Below are 13808 nucleotides of genomic sequence, written 5' to 3'. Positions count from 1 at the left end.
GCTTGGCTCTACGGATCAGCAGCACCCCTCATCTGGGAATATCATCATGGAAAGTCCCCATAACCAAGCCGCATGGCTGTCTGCCAGATCGAAACGACCTCTCGAGGTCCAGTCTGCGCCATACACCTCTCCCGCAGCCAACGAGCTCGTCGTGAAGAACGCCGCCATTGCTGTAAACGCCATGGAGTGGTCCAAGCAGGTCATGGGCAATTACATCTTTGAGTGGATCAGATGCCCCTTCGTGATGGGAAATGATCTCGCTGGTCAAGTGGTTGAGATTGGCGAAGAGGTCAGCGGGTTCAAGCTAGGAGATCGCGTCCTTGCCCACGCGATATCGATGGACCCCACCATCAACAAGTCATCCGAAGGTGCCTTCCAAGAGTACACTGTCGTACACGCCAACCTGACCTCGCCAATTCCTGACTCTCTTTCCTACGAAGAGGCTTGCGTCCTCCCTCTCGGCCTGTCAACCGCTGCAACTGCACTCTTCCAAACTGACTTCCTGGCTCTTGACTATCCTACCACCACAAGCAAAGCCGCGAAGTCAACTGTCAAGACTGTTATTATCTGGGGTGGATCGACCAGTGTCGGAAGCAACGCCATCCAGCTGGCCACTGCTGCAGGATACGATGTGATCACCACAGCCTCTCCCAAGAACTTTGAGTATGTGAAGGGACTCGGTGCTACCAATGTGTTTGACTATAACAGTAAGTCGACCGTCGAAGACATCATCCATGTTCTCCGCACCAAGAAGCCCGTCGGCGCGATCGCAATCGGTAACAACTCCACTGAGGCCTGCATGGACATCCTCGCAAAGACAGACGGTTCCAAATTCGTCGCCCAAATCAGCTTCCCATTTCCCGAGAAGGCTCCCGCGACTGCCTGGCAACTTTTCCTCTTCATGATGGGTTTGATGTGGTGGAATATTACCGTTTATTTCAAGTCCGTGCGACGAGGTGTTGTGACGAAGTTCGTTTTCGGTAGCTCCCTGGTCCAGAACGACGTGGGTGCTATGATTTATAACAGGTTCCTACCCAACGCTCTGGAAAATGGGGAGTATCGCGTCGTTCCTAAGCCTGTTATCATCGGAAAGGGACTTGAGCAGATTCAGGCTGCGCTTGACGTTCACATGAAGGGCGTGTCGGCGCAGAAGGTTGTTGTTTCGCTTTGAGCAGTGATGTATTCGCACACAACAGGCTATTAGAGCCAAGGAGGATGTGAAGGGCAAGATTCATGACTAACTGGAATTATTCGGTGATCGGGATATCTGGGAGATGGAGAAATCTGCTTCCCATGCGAACATGTATCATCTTTTCACTGACCAAGGACTCAGTAATTCAATTATTCTAATCCTTTTTTCCAATCCATCTGACGTAAGAAGAATGAAGTCTTCAATGGACCGCTGAGTCTATGGCGAATATACTGGATGGTGGCTCTTAGTCTTCTTAGAGAAAAAGAAATGGGTACAGTGACGCAGCAATAGTTTTGACACCTCTTTGATAACCCAGACTCTGCCGGTTAAAAATTAGATCTCAACACCCCTAGACTTGTTTCCTGATAGAACACTTAACTGTTGTGGATTAGGTTGAAGCTTGTCTTCTATAAAAAGCACTCACTGAAGCAAAAATATTTAGAAAGTAAGATGGTATAGACTTGCTCTTCGGTTTGCGATAGGGGGTCTAAAAAGTGGTCTAAAAAACGGTATAAAAAACGGTATAAAAAACGGTCTGTCCAATGGTGTTAAAACATTTACTGTTAGTTTCGTATTGAAGTGATTACCTGGGAAAATACATGACAGGACAACCAAAAAAACCCCCAATTTTAAAACTTCGACTACAATTAAATTGCCTCAAAAAGATTCATTATATCCAAGACGCATGGTGTCTCTTGCTGCTCTGTGCCACCTGAGAGAACACTCAACTCATCGAAACAATCCAACTCAAGGAGATCCAAATAATTCATTGCCAAATTATTCCCATTTTGTAAGACCAGTAAAGCCCTTTTGAGCTCGTCCAGCCTACCATATTTATCCTCCGACACCGTGCCACTTCTACGCAGTTGATCTCCATGTGTTCGGAGAAACTTCGCGGAGAGAAAGAGTAACATAGGGGAGAATGCATGTGCCTAGATGCGCACGTGAGATGTGAGACAAGCTACCAAAGTCCCGGAAATAAGAACGAGAAGGAATAAGTTACTCACTGTGAAGAAACTAGATCGAATAAGTGGTTTTGCAAGGCTTGCTATTTCGTACGCTGAGTAAAGAGGTACGAGGATGGTTTGATCATTCGATGTTCCTTTTAGGACTTCCATCATGCCATAGAACCAGATGATAGCTGAATTTGCTAGCATGTTTGTGAATAGGCGCATGGGATCTAACAGTTCTGGCGAGCATGGTGGTAGAGAAAGTAGCATCAGCCGCTGCTGGGCTATATGGTAGAGTCGGCTATGGTGTTCCCAGAAGTCAATACCAGTATCAAGCCCGGGTATTTTGTTCGCAAGTCGGGTTTGCTTTAGGCTAATACTGTGCCAGCACAGTGTTGTCAAGACAGTTGCTTCGGCGAAAGGTGGCAGCGTCTTCTGTCCGGATGTTTCGATGGCATCTGGCATGGATACCATGAGGACTGGTCTACTATGTTGGAAATCAGATTCTGGAGCTGGAAGAAATATCCAAAGCTAGTAATGGAATGGAATCAGCAGTGTTTGAGGGAACTGAAATGAGTGAGACTTTCTTACAGGCTCCTCATGTAGAGTCAAAGGCCATTGGTCTGAGATATTGAGAAATCGATCTAGACAATATGCCAGCCAGAAAGTTCGTCTTTTCTCCTCTATCTCGGCCCAAGCCTCAGTAAATGCTAGATCGAGGGCCGTTGTGTGGAAGCGGTCAATCTCATGCAACTTCATCAGTTGGATGATACGAAAAGCTCGTCCGGCAGTAATCCATGCTCGACTGTAGTCCATGTACCGGAACTCATAGTGGGTCAGTAGAAGCCAGCCTTGTGCAGACTGCAAAGAAGCAGCGCTTGCACAGTCGATTTGATTATCAAGCGCTTCGAGCTTGGAGCGTGCACAAAGGTAGAGTGACTCCCGCATATGCTGCAGATGTGCAGATGCGGCTGCGGCTAGTGCCCACATCGCAGCCTGCAAGCCGGAATAGGGTTCTGCTTTGTAGCAATGTTGGGACCAGGTCAGATAGCGACCTTGATGTAGCATGGGGGCGACAGGATGCACTCTATCAAAGTAGAGCTGGTCTCTGTATAATTAGTTAGTAATAAATAGTAATAAACCATCTTATGCAGAGATTATGCGTACAGATCTGCCTCGATTATATCAGATATCTCAATTTCTGGGGCTGTAGTGGGCGCGAAGGACATGTTTGAGGGTGATTCATCCACAGAACGGGAAACAATACGGCACTCTCTCTTCGTGCTATCGACAGAGCTCTCTGGCGGAGTAGGAAACTGACCCACTTCACTCTTGGATGTGTGTTGTGCATTGGTGTCAAGGCTGACCTGGTCGCGGTTGACAAGGCTTTCAAGTGTGGCTGGAACAGCTATTAGGTACTTGGGTGTATAGAAGGTGAATTCTGTTTACAAACCAATACGACTCCGTAAAGCTTTTAAATGCCCTCTCTTAGGACCTCTTGGAGACCGATCCTGATTCACGTAACAAATAGCTCCAGAGTCTTCACATTGATCGCATCGAGGCTGCTGTCTATCGCATCGTAGCTTTCTCTTGCGGCATTCCTCACACGCCTAATCAAGTCAGATCGGAAGGCCACAGGGTGTAAGCAGCCTGGAAGGTATGTATAAACTTACGAGCCCGGGTTGTTGTCGTGACGCGGATGCCATGATAAGCTGAAAAACGTGCGATATAGGGTTGATCCCCAGGGTCTCTCGTGCTCAGAGAAAGCAAAACTCTTGAACAAGCCAATGAGACGGGTATTCAGTGTTGGTATTTATAACATTCAAGTGGTGTGAAGCCAATCTAACGCTGATATCGGCAGATAAACCTCATATTTGGCTTCCAAGGTTCTCAGAGACTATTTTGACAACGTTCTCAGTTTTAACACTGTAGCTCTTAGCGTTTGGCACAAGCCCTATTTTACGTCTGTTTTCCTACCCCCTATATCGGCATCACATGAACTAAGTTCTCAGCGTCAATCCATAAATCTTGGTAGATGACTCTTTATGGAGCCACTGCTATCTCCGTTCGTGCGTGCGAAGAAACAAGAACTCTATTTGCCTCGATTGGGTACCGGGAGAGACCCAGAGTCCTGGTGATAGGTGTCTCTGTGGGAGGCTTGTGTCCCGATCACACCGTGCGCACCGGGAGGAAAAATCGGCAGATACTAATATATGGGGTTTAACTGCTATTTGTCAGTTGTTGCTTTCAATAGATGTCACAAGTCACCACGTGCGGCATTGAAATGAGCAAATTAGTTAATTGCTGATCGGCAATAAGGTTCTTTGCTCCCCGGTGAGACTTGCTGGTGCAGAGAGAGCATGCCGACTGGTTGTTGTCAAAGGACTGACATTGACAAAATACGCTTTTTATCATATGATTCTCTATAGGAAGCGCCCCCTAATGATAGGAGATATCGACTTTTGACCAGCTAGACTAGCGCTGTCATTTTACAGACTTCAGTCTTATCATTTTGCTCAGCACGTGCGCTAATATACCGAGGCTGACATAGGCATTGGTATGTTTCGGGACCTTTCTCAAGTGTTCAAATACTTCCACAATCTACCCGGGACTTTTTGATCAGATATTGGACAGGGCTTGTAATCCAGACTCACTGATTGCAGGCTTCAAGATTGAAGCATGTATTCTCTCGATCATTTTGATCATAAGCAAGAGCAAATCATCCGCGTGCACTCGCAGGACTATATTTGGATGGAGGGACGGAATAATGTGGTACGGCATAATATGCCAGGTACGAGGGATCACCCGAGCGTCAGACATCTAGCTGTGAGGCAATTTAAAGAAGGAGACTAGTCGAAGTCAGTATTTCTTGGAAGCCGAAACTTGTTGCCGGCTACCATATCGTTGATTTATTAAATAGAGGCTCCGTGTAGTCAAATACCTATTTACTGCAACATCGGAACAATCGAAACTCTCTTCACCCCAGGCTTCCTGGGACTTACCGATGACCGCCGAAAGCTACTTTCCGCATTTGCAAACTCTAGATTCAGGAGAGATATTCTCTAGTGGTGCGTATTTGTCCGTAAGAGCCTCATATAAAGACCACATTAAAGTACACAAGTATGAGTACGGAAAAAAAGGTACTTCTCCCTTTGCTTCATTATACAGTATCACGTTACTACTGCAAGTTATTGGTGTCCCGTCGTCAGCCTTCTGCTACACTGGGATTATACCACCATGTGGGATCCGTTGTTTCGGGGCCTTTGTAATTCCAAATCCCCCCTGGTCCCCGCGCCTCCAGGGTGACATTTGTGTCCCAGATACATTCATAACGACAGGATTGGACGACTTGATAGGCTCCTTTCACCCTGGACTCCCAATAAGGATGAAAGTACTTGGAATTGCAAGAGAATCACGGGTCTTAGAGCCAGGACATAGAGATAAGCCCGGTTTGATGTTCCGGGTCTTTTGTTGAAGTCAGATGTTGAGTAGCAGTTTTTGGCATTGATAACCTCCAGTATCCAAATACAACCTCTGCAAGATTGATTATATTTTGCCACCGAAAGGAATGGGTACAAGATCAGAATGGTTCCACAGACTTATCTGTCCTTTTGCAGTAGCAATGAATCGTTCCTCAGACCTGGAACCACGTGCACCGCATTCGTGACACGCACGATACACTACCTAGAAACCAGTTGTAAACCCCATTACAAACCTTGGGACATTTGCTAGCGTAACGAAGGTATCTTGTATGGTTGTTTTAATGCAATTCAACAGGACTCAAAATACAGTAACAGCCTCGCTTTAAATAGGCTCCGAGGGTCCACTGTAGGGACTGGGGGCCGACGGGCCGTGCCGGGCTGCGGGCTACTAGATAGGCTAGCGGAGAAACCCAACCTGGCCGGTATATGTATCCGGTATTCCATGCCCGACCCTTGATAACAAAGGAGACTCAAGTGTCTTGAATATCAGCATTGTGATTCTCAGTCAACTCTAGCTATGTCACGAGACTAGATGCATCACTGGTGTTCGATTCTCATAGTCCCACGCGACGTGCTGACAATGCCGTGCCCCTCAAGACAACCTTGGAAGGCCCACAGCTAGACTTCATAGCCCTACGGCCGACCTAATACAAGTGAGGCTTGGATTTGTCAATATCAACGCACTGCAAGGCATTTTATTGATACGTTTTACTCTGCTTTGACTCTTCGGGAAAGATACGAAATTTTTGATGATGCTATCAAAACCCTGAGATAACTGATCTCGTGAAATGGAGTCATTTTGTGAGAACCGCAAAGCAGATTCAATCAACAATTCAGCAGCATTTTCCACCAGAAGGGCCCCCATTAAGAACCTGTGGCGCGTAAGAGTTATCCAAGCGGCAGAAACATGACGCCTCGATCGGAATATCCGCGACAGCAAGAGCTAGCTTGACCGACGCCTCAATCCCAGCAGCTTCTTCCGTCTTACCCATGCGAACCAGACACTCATGATATCCCTGGAGTGACCAGACATTGTTAGGATGCCGACGCGGCCGGATAACAGACTTGTCAAAACCTAGATCCGCGCGGTACGTCTGCGCCGCTTCTTCCAAATGGCCTTGTTCCATCAGCAAGGCAGCATATGCGTGGCGGACAGGCTGCATCCATGACCAAGGCTCGGCATATTGCAACTTGTCTTCGATATCGATTGCACTCCGGAGGGAAGCAAAGGATTTGTCGTAATTGGCAGAACGGTATTCAATTTCCCCTTCTAGCATCGCTGCAGCCACCTTGAGCACGTCGACGAGTTTGCTGTTGTAGGAGAGGCGTGTCTCAGGGACCCGCGCCCACGTTTCGTGGAATAGCTCCTGCTCCTTTTTGGCTGCAGCCAAATCTCCAGTGGCGGCATATGCTACACCTCTCGCGTAGTGGGTGGTTGCAGTAGTGCCTGCATATAGTTCCTGGTCGTGGGGTAGCTCTTTGCGCTTAAGCTCTTCCCACATACCAAAGCGAACCATCACATGCAAGCGAGTGGGAACGAACTGTTCCAACCAGTCGGCCATGGGAGGTGACTCGATCCGAAGGACTTCCTCGGGCAGTGTGGCTTCCATTCGAGTGACTGCGTCGAGAGCAGTCTTAGATTGGCCCGCAAACATAGCCGCGTAGATCAAGGAGTGATAGTCGTGCATGCGGTAGAAAGTATAGAAGTTCTTCGCGCCTTTCTTCTTGAAATATTCGTCATCAGCCAGAGTCGACTTGTAGTTTGAGGCCATGGAGCGCCTCCAATCGCCAATGAGGATATCCAAGTGCGTGGGCATATGACGGACGTGACCAGCAGCGGGGATGAGATCACGTAGCTGATCGGCTGCGTTGATCCCTAGCTCTGGGGCCGGCGACATCTCGATATAGTGAATGTAAAGGTGAAGCAGGCCGGGATTCAAATATGCACCATCCTCTTCCTGTGCAAGCGCCCGTTCTAGCACGGCTTTGATTTCCATGGTGGGGGCTTTGGGGTTCGCTTTGCCAGTAAAGAGGTCCCACAACGCCCAAGGGTGCATATTCATCAACGCATCGGCATAGAGCGTGGCAACATCGAGATCATGCCCGAAAGCCTCATAGACAGGCTTCATAGCGGCAGCATAGCATTTATTCACTGCTGGGTAGTCCTTCGCGGGCAGGCTGGTCGGAAACCGGAATTGAATGGCCTCGATGAGAGCTTGTTCAAGGGCACTCGCATTCACTGCATATTTTTTGGCCTTTCGCGAGGCATCGAAGCCCCGCTGAACGCAGGTGTTGAGGTCCCCATGATCAAACTTCTCCCACGGCTTGTTGTAGTTTGGGCCGACTGCGTACGCGAGACCCCAGTATGCCATCGCGCAAGCCGGGTCATGCGCAATAGCCTGCTCAAAGCAATGGGCGCCTTCTACATGATTAAATGAATACACCCATGTTAGGCCTCGATTGAACCAGGTTTGGGTATCGGCGCTGGTGGTAGTTATCGTGTGGCCAAATGAGCCAAGATCATAGTATTCGTCACTGGCTGGGACGAGGAAAATCGGTCCTCCAGTCATGGTGGTAAATCTCAGGTTTGATGAAAGACTGAAGCCGGACTGAGACCGATGACGAGAAGTTATTTGTTTTATATGCGAGTACTCACGTTACCGCTCGATTACATACTGCAAGGTCGTGAAAGTGGGGTCGATTTCGTCAAAAGCCGGAAAATCGCGTCTATGATCGGGGGATAAGTCAGCTAACTTATGCTAACCCCAGTGACCGAGAAACATGTATGTCATGGCCCGGCGATCTAAGCCCATCTCCAAATCAACGTCAGAACGTAGCTTTGAGTCGCAAGATCGGACACATGCTTTTTTGGCAACCGATTTGTATGTAGTTATCTACGGTGAAAGCTGCCGTAAACGCGGGGCCGTTTGGAGCATCCATCCCTGAGATCAAAAGCCGAGGTGCTCTCGGGTAGAGCCGATCATTCAGCCACAATACGGTACGAACCGTATATCCTTCGCGTCAAATATAATCAATTCGCTTCGACCACTTCGAGCTTGCAATTGAAATATGTCATATAACAGATTATTCTCATTGTTATACACAAATCCTGATATACTTAGATCCCCTCTCTCAGAATATTCGTGCATTAGGCTTAGTTTCAATACGCCACCTTGTATATGTGAGACCTGTAGTGCACTACTGCTCCCAGCTCTCCATGCGCACCAGGGATGTGTTAACTGTGTATAATTAGCATTAGTCCTTAGTATATGTAGATCTGGCATGTTCACCCGGGTGCTTGATAGCATTTCCTCGTCACAGCCTCGTCTTGTCCTATTTTTTTCTTGTTGCAATTCTCATCCTAATTGGACCAGAATCTCAGCTTCCTTTGGCAGATATGAAAGCCACATAACAAAGACCGCCTTTCTGGAGGATAACTGTGTAGTGAAAAGGGGCTTGGCAGTTCCCTTCGATTCGGTCTAAACAAACTGTCGTACACCTTCGCCATAATGTCATGGTTGTTCTTGCGATTGATTTTCCTGAACGCCTTACCTGCTCATGACCAAAGTGTAGGCTCAGTCTTTCTCCCCTTGACCTTGATCCACTGTCAAAATATTGAGCAAGCGATCCGCCGTTAAATGATCATTCGCGCCCTGCATACGATGCGCATATTTCAACTGTCCTCTTTGGAAGATCCATTCGCCCCCTTGTTGATTTCCAGCACCGCCCTTGAGCCCAGACCATCCGCGTTTCCATCTCTGCTTGAGGTCCTTGTATAGAGCGCTAGGGAACGATTCAAGTGAGTACGGCGGTGGTTCACTGAATCCCGTCCAGGTTCTCTTCATCTTGAGCTCCTTATATATCTTTGCTGTCGGATCGGTATATATTGGGAAGGCGTCGGATGTTTCCTCCATGTATGGTCCGATAAGGGTGTGATCACCGCAACCGATAATTATAACCTGTGCCGGCTTGGCATGATTTGGTATCGTTTCGAGTATTGTATGGGTCATCTGCCCAGCGAGATTGCGGACATAGTCTTGATCATAGATACAGAAAAAGTGTCTGACTGATGGGTTGTGAGAACATGTGAATCCAGCCAAAAGTAAATCGCTCACCAAAGATGACCACTGTGGTGACTGAGTCCCCCTTCCCAGCAACCAGCTCACCGAAGCGAACGGGCTCACCATTTTTCGATTGAACTTCAAGCTCATAAGCTTCATGTAGAGTCTCATCAGACAGGAAAGAATTGTCGACCGAAAATCCTGTAGAAGACATGCCTCACGACTGTGTCAATATGAAAAATTAACAATCTTATGCCTTTGCTAAAATGCGATTTATCCTAGAAAATTCTTTGTTAGAATTCGCCGTTGTGAACTCGTGTATGACGTCAAGACACCTGCTTACTTCTGTGAATACTCCTGGAAGATATCGATATCAGCGCCAATATTGGTGCCGCTGTGTCGCTGTAATTCAGGGAAATTTTTGTCCTTCAAGGTAATACAGGTTCATGTATGCGCGACATAAGCTCTAACACGACTTACAAACCACGTCAATCTTTGTATAGGTCGTGCAGAGATCGTTTCCGATCATGCGGCCTTTTTCCTGATCTCGTCCAGCCTTGTGTTGAAAACTTTAAATTCTTAAAGATACGGCTATGATTTATCCAAGTTTTAATAGAGAAAATCGTGTGGCGGGTATACACACTCGACGGGTGAGCGCTTCGCAAGCCACACAGAAGTTCTGTGCCTTACGCATAATCCTGATGCACGAAATACTCATGTCTGACGGCGATCCCTGGCCCAGAAATCGGTGCCGTATCCTTCACTAATCCGTCCTCGGAGTCATTAAACGAGATGTCATCTACGCCACGGTCAACCTGACTCTGTGAGGTGGAGACGGTGGTGTGCTGCCTGCTGACGCCGCCGGTATGCACACCAGAGTGTGAGAGCTCGTAGCCGCGATGGCCGCTGTAGGTTCCCGTGCGAGAGTGCGAGCCGAATACTAGGGTGCGGAGAACGGGGAGACAAGACGCGATGATGGCAATGGCGGTTTCGATCATGGAGACGGTGCAGGTGACCATTTGTTCGTTGCGGTAGGAGTAGATTGCCCGGATGACTGGGTACATGGTTAATGGAGATGATATGAGAGGAGAGAAGGGAGACATACTGCTGGTGATGACTACAAGAATACCCAGGAGGAAGACAGATGACAGCCCACTCTTGTTTCTTGGTCATTTTGAGTCTCGCAACTTGCGTAATGGGGAGGCAGATGACTAGATTAGGTTAGGAGCAATTGAAAATTAACTGAACTTGACGCCTTACTGAAGACATCACTGAAGATGTTGACTGTAAAATTAGTTGATAGTCCAATTATTTCAAGACAGAGGGCCATACAGAGAATGGTGAGCCAATAATTGACTGTGGAAGGTCCTGGGGACATGTCACTACAAGATCGTCGGTCCCTTTGTCTGTGATGAAGTTGATATAGAAGCATCCCCACACTCAGGATTTAAAATCGCTTTCCACTGCCGCTGGACCGGATAGCACTTGAAAATATTATCGAAAAACAGCACTAGCCAGGTCGCAGCCAGGAAACCAAGTGTGATGTTATACACAATCTGATACCGAGTGCGATCCGCCAGGCGCTTGTATAAGATCACCATGCTGGACTTGATCAACCACAGCGAAGTAACATATAATGTGGATCCCGGGATAATCATCTGTTCGATAAGAAATCAACAATGTGGTCGCATATTCTTCCAACCCCAGGCTGTTTCACCTTCGTCATATTAATCTGTTCATCCACAGTTGTCTTCGCCATTTCAGACATGCCTGTGCATCGTCAGTGGAGTCCTAGAAGCTTGCTCCACCAGTTCATTTATTGAAACACCTACCCTGATTGAACATATAATGCCGGATCGCCAGGTCTCCGATTAGACACAAGGCAGCCAGAGAAACGAACAGGTCGTCAAGGTAAAGCCGTTTCAGGAGCCTCACTCGGACCACAAGGCGACAGATCAGGAAGATGCATGCTGCCACCGTGCAGACATACCAGGCAACCTACACATGTCCACCATGTGGCGCACTAAGCCCGTACACTATTAATCTCTGTCGGCGAAATAAAGCCGGTATACTAAAGCATTGATTGATACTCCAGTTTTGGCGAAATGATTTATCTAGGCCGGGCCCTATACAGATTTGTAGAAAGCCAGATACAGAATTACAGAATTTCTTAAGTTCGTTGATTAGACCTACACGTTTCTCATTGAGTCCTCCTACAGTGATAAGACCGATTTGCTCTAAATCAAGACCACAATAGCCGATACGCAGCTTCTAAAACGGGCTAGTATCTTCTTATGAGCCCTAAATCTATTATGAAGCTATTCCACCCCAACATAGGCCACTGATGATTGCAACTTGGTTGCCCTTGTTAATAACGTGTCGAATTAGAGTCTTCTTTATAGTGTAAATCTGGATCAGTACTGTCAAAACTTTGCCACTGTCATGGACCCAACTCTAAGTTTCCACAAGAATATTTGACTTATGTTTGGCAAGCCCAAAACTTGCGATAATGTCACCAGATGGCTGGATGGGTTGTCGCTATGTTAAAGGATCACGTGTTATACTTGCATAAGGCTTTTCTGTTTCCAACGTCGATTATCTGTCTTTGAATTGTACCGTTGTCCGCTAGGTCTTATACGCGCAACGTCCTTTTAAGGGTATTGAGGAGCGATGCGAGGTGGGGCACCGAATAGATCTATACCGAGGTATCGGTCTCTCCGTAATGTTACCAAACTATGATGAAGTAAACAGTCATCAAGGCAAGTAACAATATATAGTTGAACACGAAGAACAGGGTTAGGTACATAAGGGAGTGTTCCACAGAATGGCAAGTCGCAAGCCGAGAGTGGCCTACTATCTAGTAGGTCGTACACACTGGATGATCACCACACCTTAGGGTGGGTGCTCACAATCAGCCATCATGCTGGCTGAATATATTAGAAATAATTTTTACCAGTATGTGAAAGAGCACCAGCTTACACTTGAACTAGTTACCTTTAGCTCACCCCAAATTCACGAATACCGCACTCGCAAAATGCTGCACGCTTGCTAGCATAGTTGGTAGACGTCCTACTACAATGGGAAACTGTTTGGCGGATACATTGCCCTCTTAATAGACCATATCCTTGCCAATTCCTGCAAACAGGCGGTCACAGCATTTTTAAACACGTCCTACCTTCAATCGGTCCCACCAACAGCTCCGATATTAGTTCGTGCATGGCCAGATAAGGTTAAAGGTCGCAAGGTCTACTTGTAAGGATCTCTCTAGATTCCAGGAAAGACTTCTCAGGATTGGTTGACACGATCAAAGCGGAGCTTTGTTTATAAGACCAAAACACTGTAAATAAGAACCAATGTTTTCGTATCAAATCATGTATCAACTTATTATGCTTATTTTGACTTTATTTTCTTGTGGAGTCGTGGGCTACGCAACAAAGAGATGACATGAGTACATTACTATCCCATAAGACTACTTTACTTCCGCGTATTGTTATATCTATGTATCTGAAGAAGCAATCTTCGAAGTAGGTCAGTCTACGTAAGACCTACGCGGGGCGGGAAGTAAAGATGACTGTGGCGCACCTCAGAATAGCTAGATCAGTGTTCAAACAGCTTTAAACATGATTTTGGAAACGAAGTGGACGGACAGGCTGGGGCCAGGCACGGTTTTTACTGTATCTGGGCCACCACATCCGGTTTCTTTAAGGACAGAGTGGACTGCACACGTAGCAGGTTACTGGTCAGGTCATGATTCAACTCGCCAGGGATTAATGTCGAAATCTTCATCAGTGAACGTACGTGATCTCAAACCCCCAAGCAAACAGGGTTATTCTCAGTTAACGCAAGGTTAAATAATATGTGCAGCACACTTTGGGGAGGGAGGGGGGTCCTAAGTATAAGGAAATGCGCGTGAAGTGTGTCTTTTAGCAAATAGTAATCAATAAACATCCTACTTCTTTCACTGTTCCAAATGAAACTGAACGAAATAGTCAGTTTATCATTCTTCTCGACCGCTCTGTAGTCGGATTTTTGCGACAAAAATATTGTCTGATCATCGGCTAAATATTTTCTTGCATCGCGTAAATTGCGACAGAAACGGCGCCTAAGGGAACCAAGTAGTGAA

General features: G+C 47.0%; 5 protein-coding genes across 5 annotated transcripts; 1 reads left to right on the top strand and 4 right to left on the bottom strand.

The window, feature by feature from the left end:
* Positions 1 to 46: 46 nt before the first annotated feature.
* Positions 47 to 1171, top strand: PENARI_c020G02506 (zinc-binding alcohol dehydrogenase family protein; the record flags this gene model as incomplete). Its single annotated transcript, XM_022634962.1, has 1 exon — positions 47 to 1171. One exon carries the CDS (start codon positions 47 to 49, stop codon positions 1169 to 1171), a length of 1125 nt encoding a protein of 374 aa, XP_022485102.1.
* Positions 1172 to 2191: 1020 nt separating this feature from the next.
* PENARI_c020G06003 (fungal specific transcription factor domain-containing protein) lies at positions 2192 to 3371 on the bottom strand (the record flags this gene model as incomplete). Its single annotated transcript, XM_022635015.1, has 4 exons — positions 2192 to 2198; positions 2252 to 2673; positions 2734 to 3250; positions 3310 to 3371. 4 exons carry the CDS (start codon positions 3369 to 3371, stop codon positions 2192 to 2194), a joined length of 1008 nt encoding a protein of 335 aa, XP_022485070.1.
* A 3086-nt stretch (positions 3372 to 6457) lies between these two features.
* PENARI_c020G00687 (uncharacterized protein) lies at positions 6458 to 8194 on the bottom strand (the record flags this gene model as incomplete). Its single annotated transcript, XM_022634928.1, has 1 exon — positions 6458 to 8194. One exon carries the CDS (start codon positions 8192 to 8194, stop codon positions 6458 to 6460), a length of 1737 nt encoding a protein of 578 aa, XP_022485058.1.
* A 1005-nt stretch (positions 8195 to 9199) lies between these two features.
* On the bottom strand, positions 9200 to 9899 carry PENARI_c020G07901 (peroxiredoxin-like family protein; the record flags this gene model as incomplete). Its single annotated transcript, XM_022635050.1, has 2 exons — positions 9200 to 9690; positions 9740 to 9899. 2 exons carry the CDS (start codon positions 9897 to 9899, stop codon positions 9200 to 9202), a joined length of 651 nt encoding a protein of 216 aa, XP_022485103.1.
* A 125-nt stretch (positions 9900 to 10024) lies between these two features.
* On the bottom strand, positions 10025 to 11286 carry PENARI_c020G04777 (uncharacterized protein; the record flags this gene model as incomplete). The annotated part of the gene is made up of 6 exons (XM_022634993.1): positions 10025 to 10079; positions 10376 to 10739; positions 10807 to 10896; positions 10946 to 10969; positions 11018 to 11067; positions 11126 to 11286. The coding sequence occupies 6 exons, from the start codon at positions 11284 to 11286 to the stop codon at positions 10025 to 10027; spliced, it is 744 nt and encodes a 247-aa protein (XP_022485201.1).
* Positions 11287 to 13808: the final 2522 nt, after the last annotated feature.

This window comes from Penicillium arizonense (genome assembly GCF_001773325.1).
Source record: "Penicillium arizonense strain CBS 141311 chromosome Unknown PENARI_contig020, whole genome shotgun sequence".
Taxonomy (NCBI): Eukaryota; Fungi; Ascomycota; class Eurotiomycetes; order Eurotiales; family Aspergillaceae; genus Penicillium; species Penicillium arizonense.
Note: the sequence above shows the minus strand (reverse complement) of the source record. Positions and strands in the feature narration are given on the sequence as shown.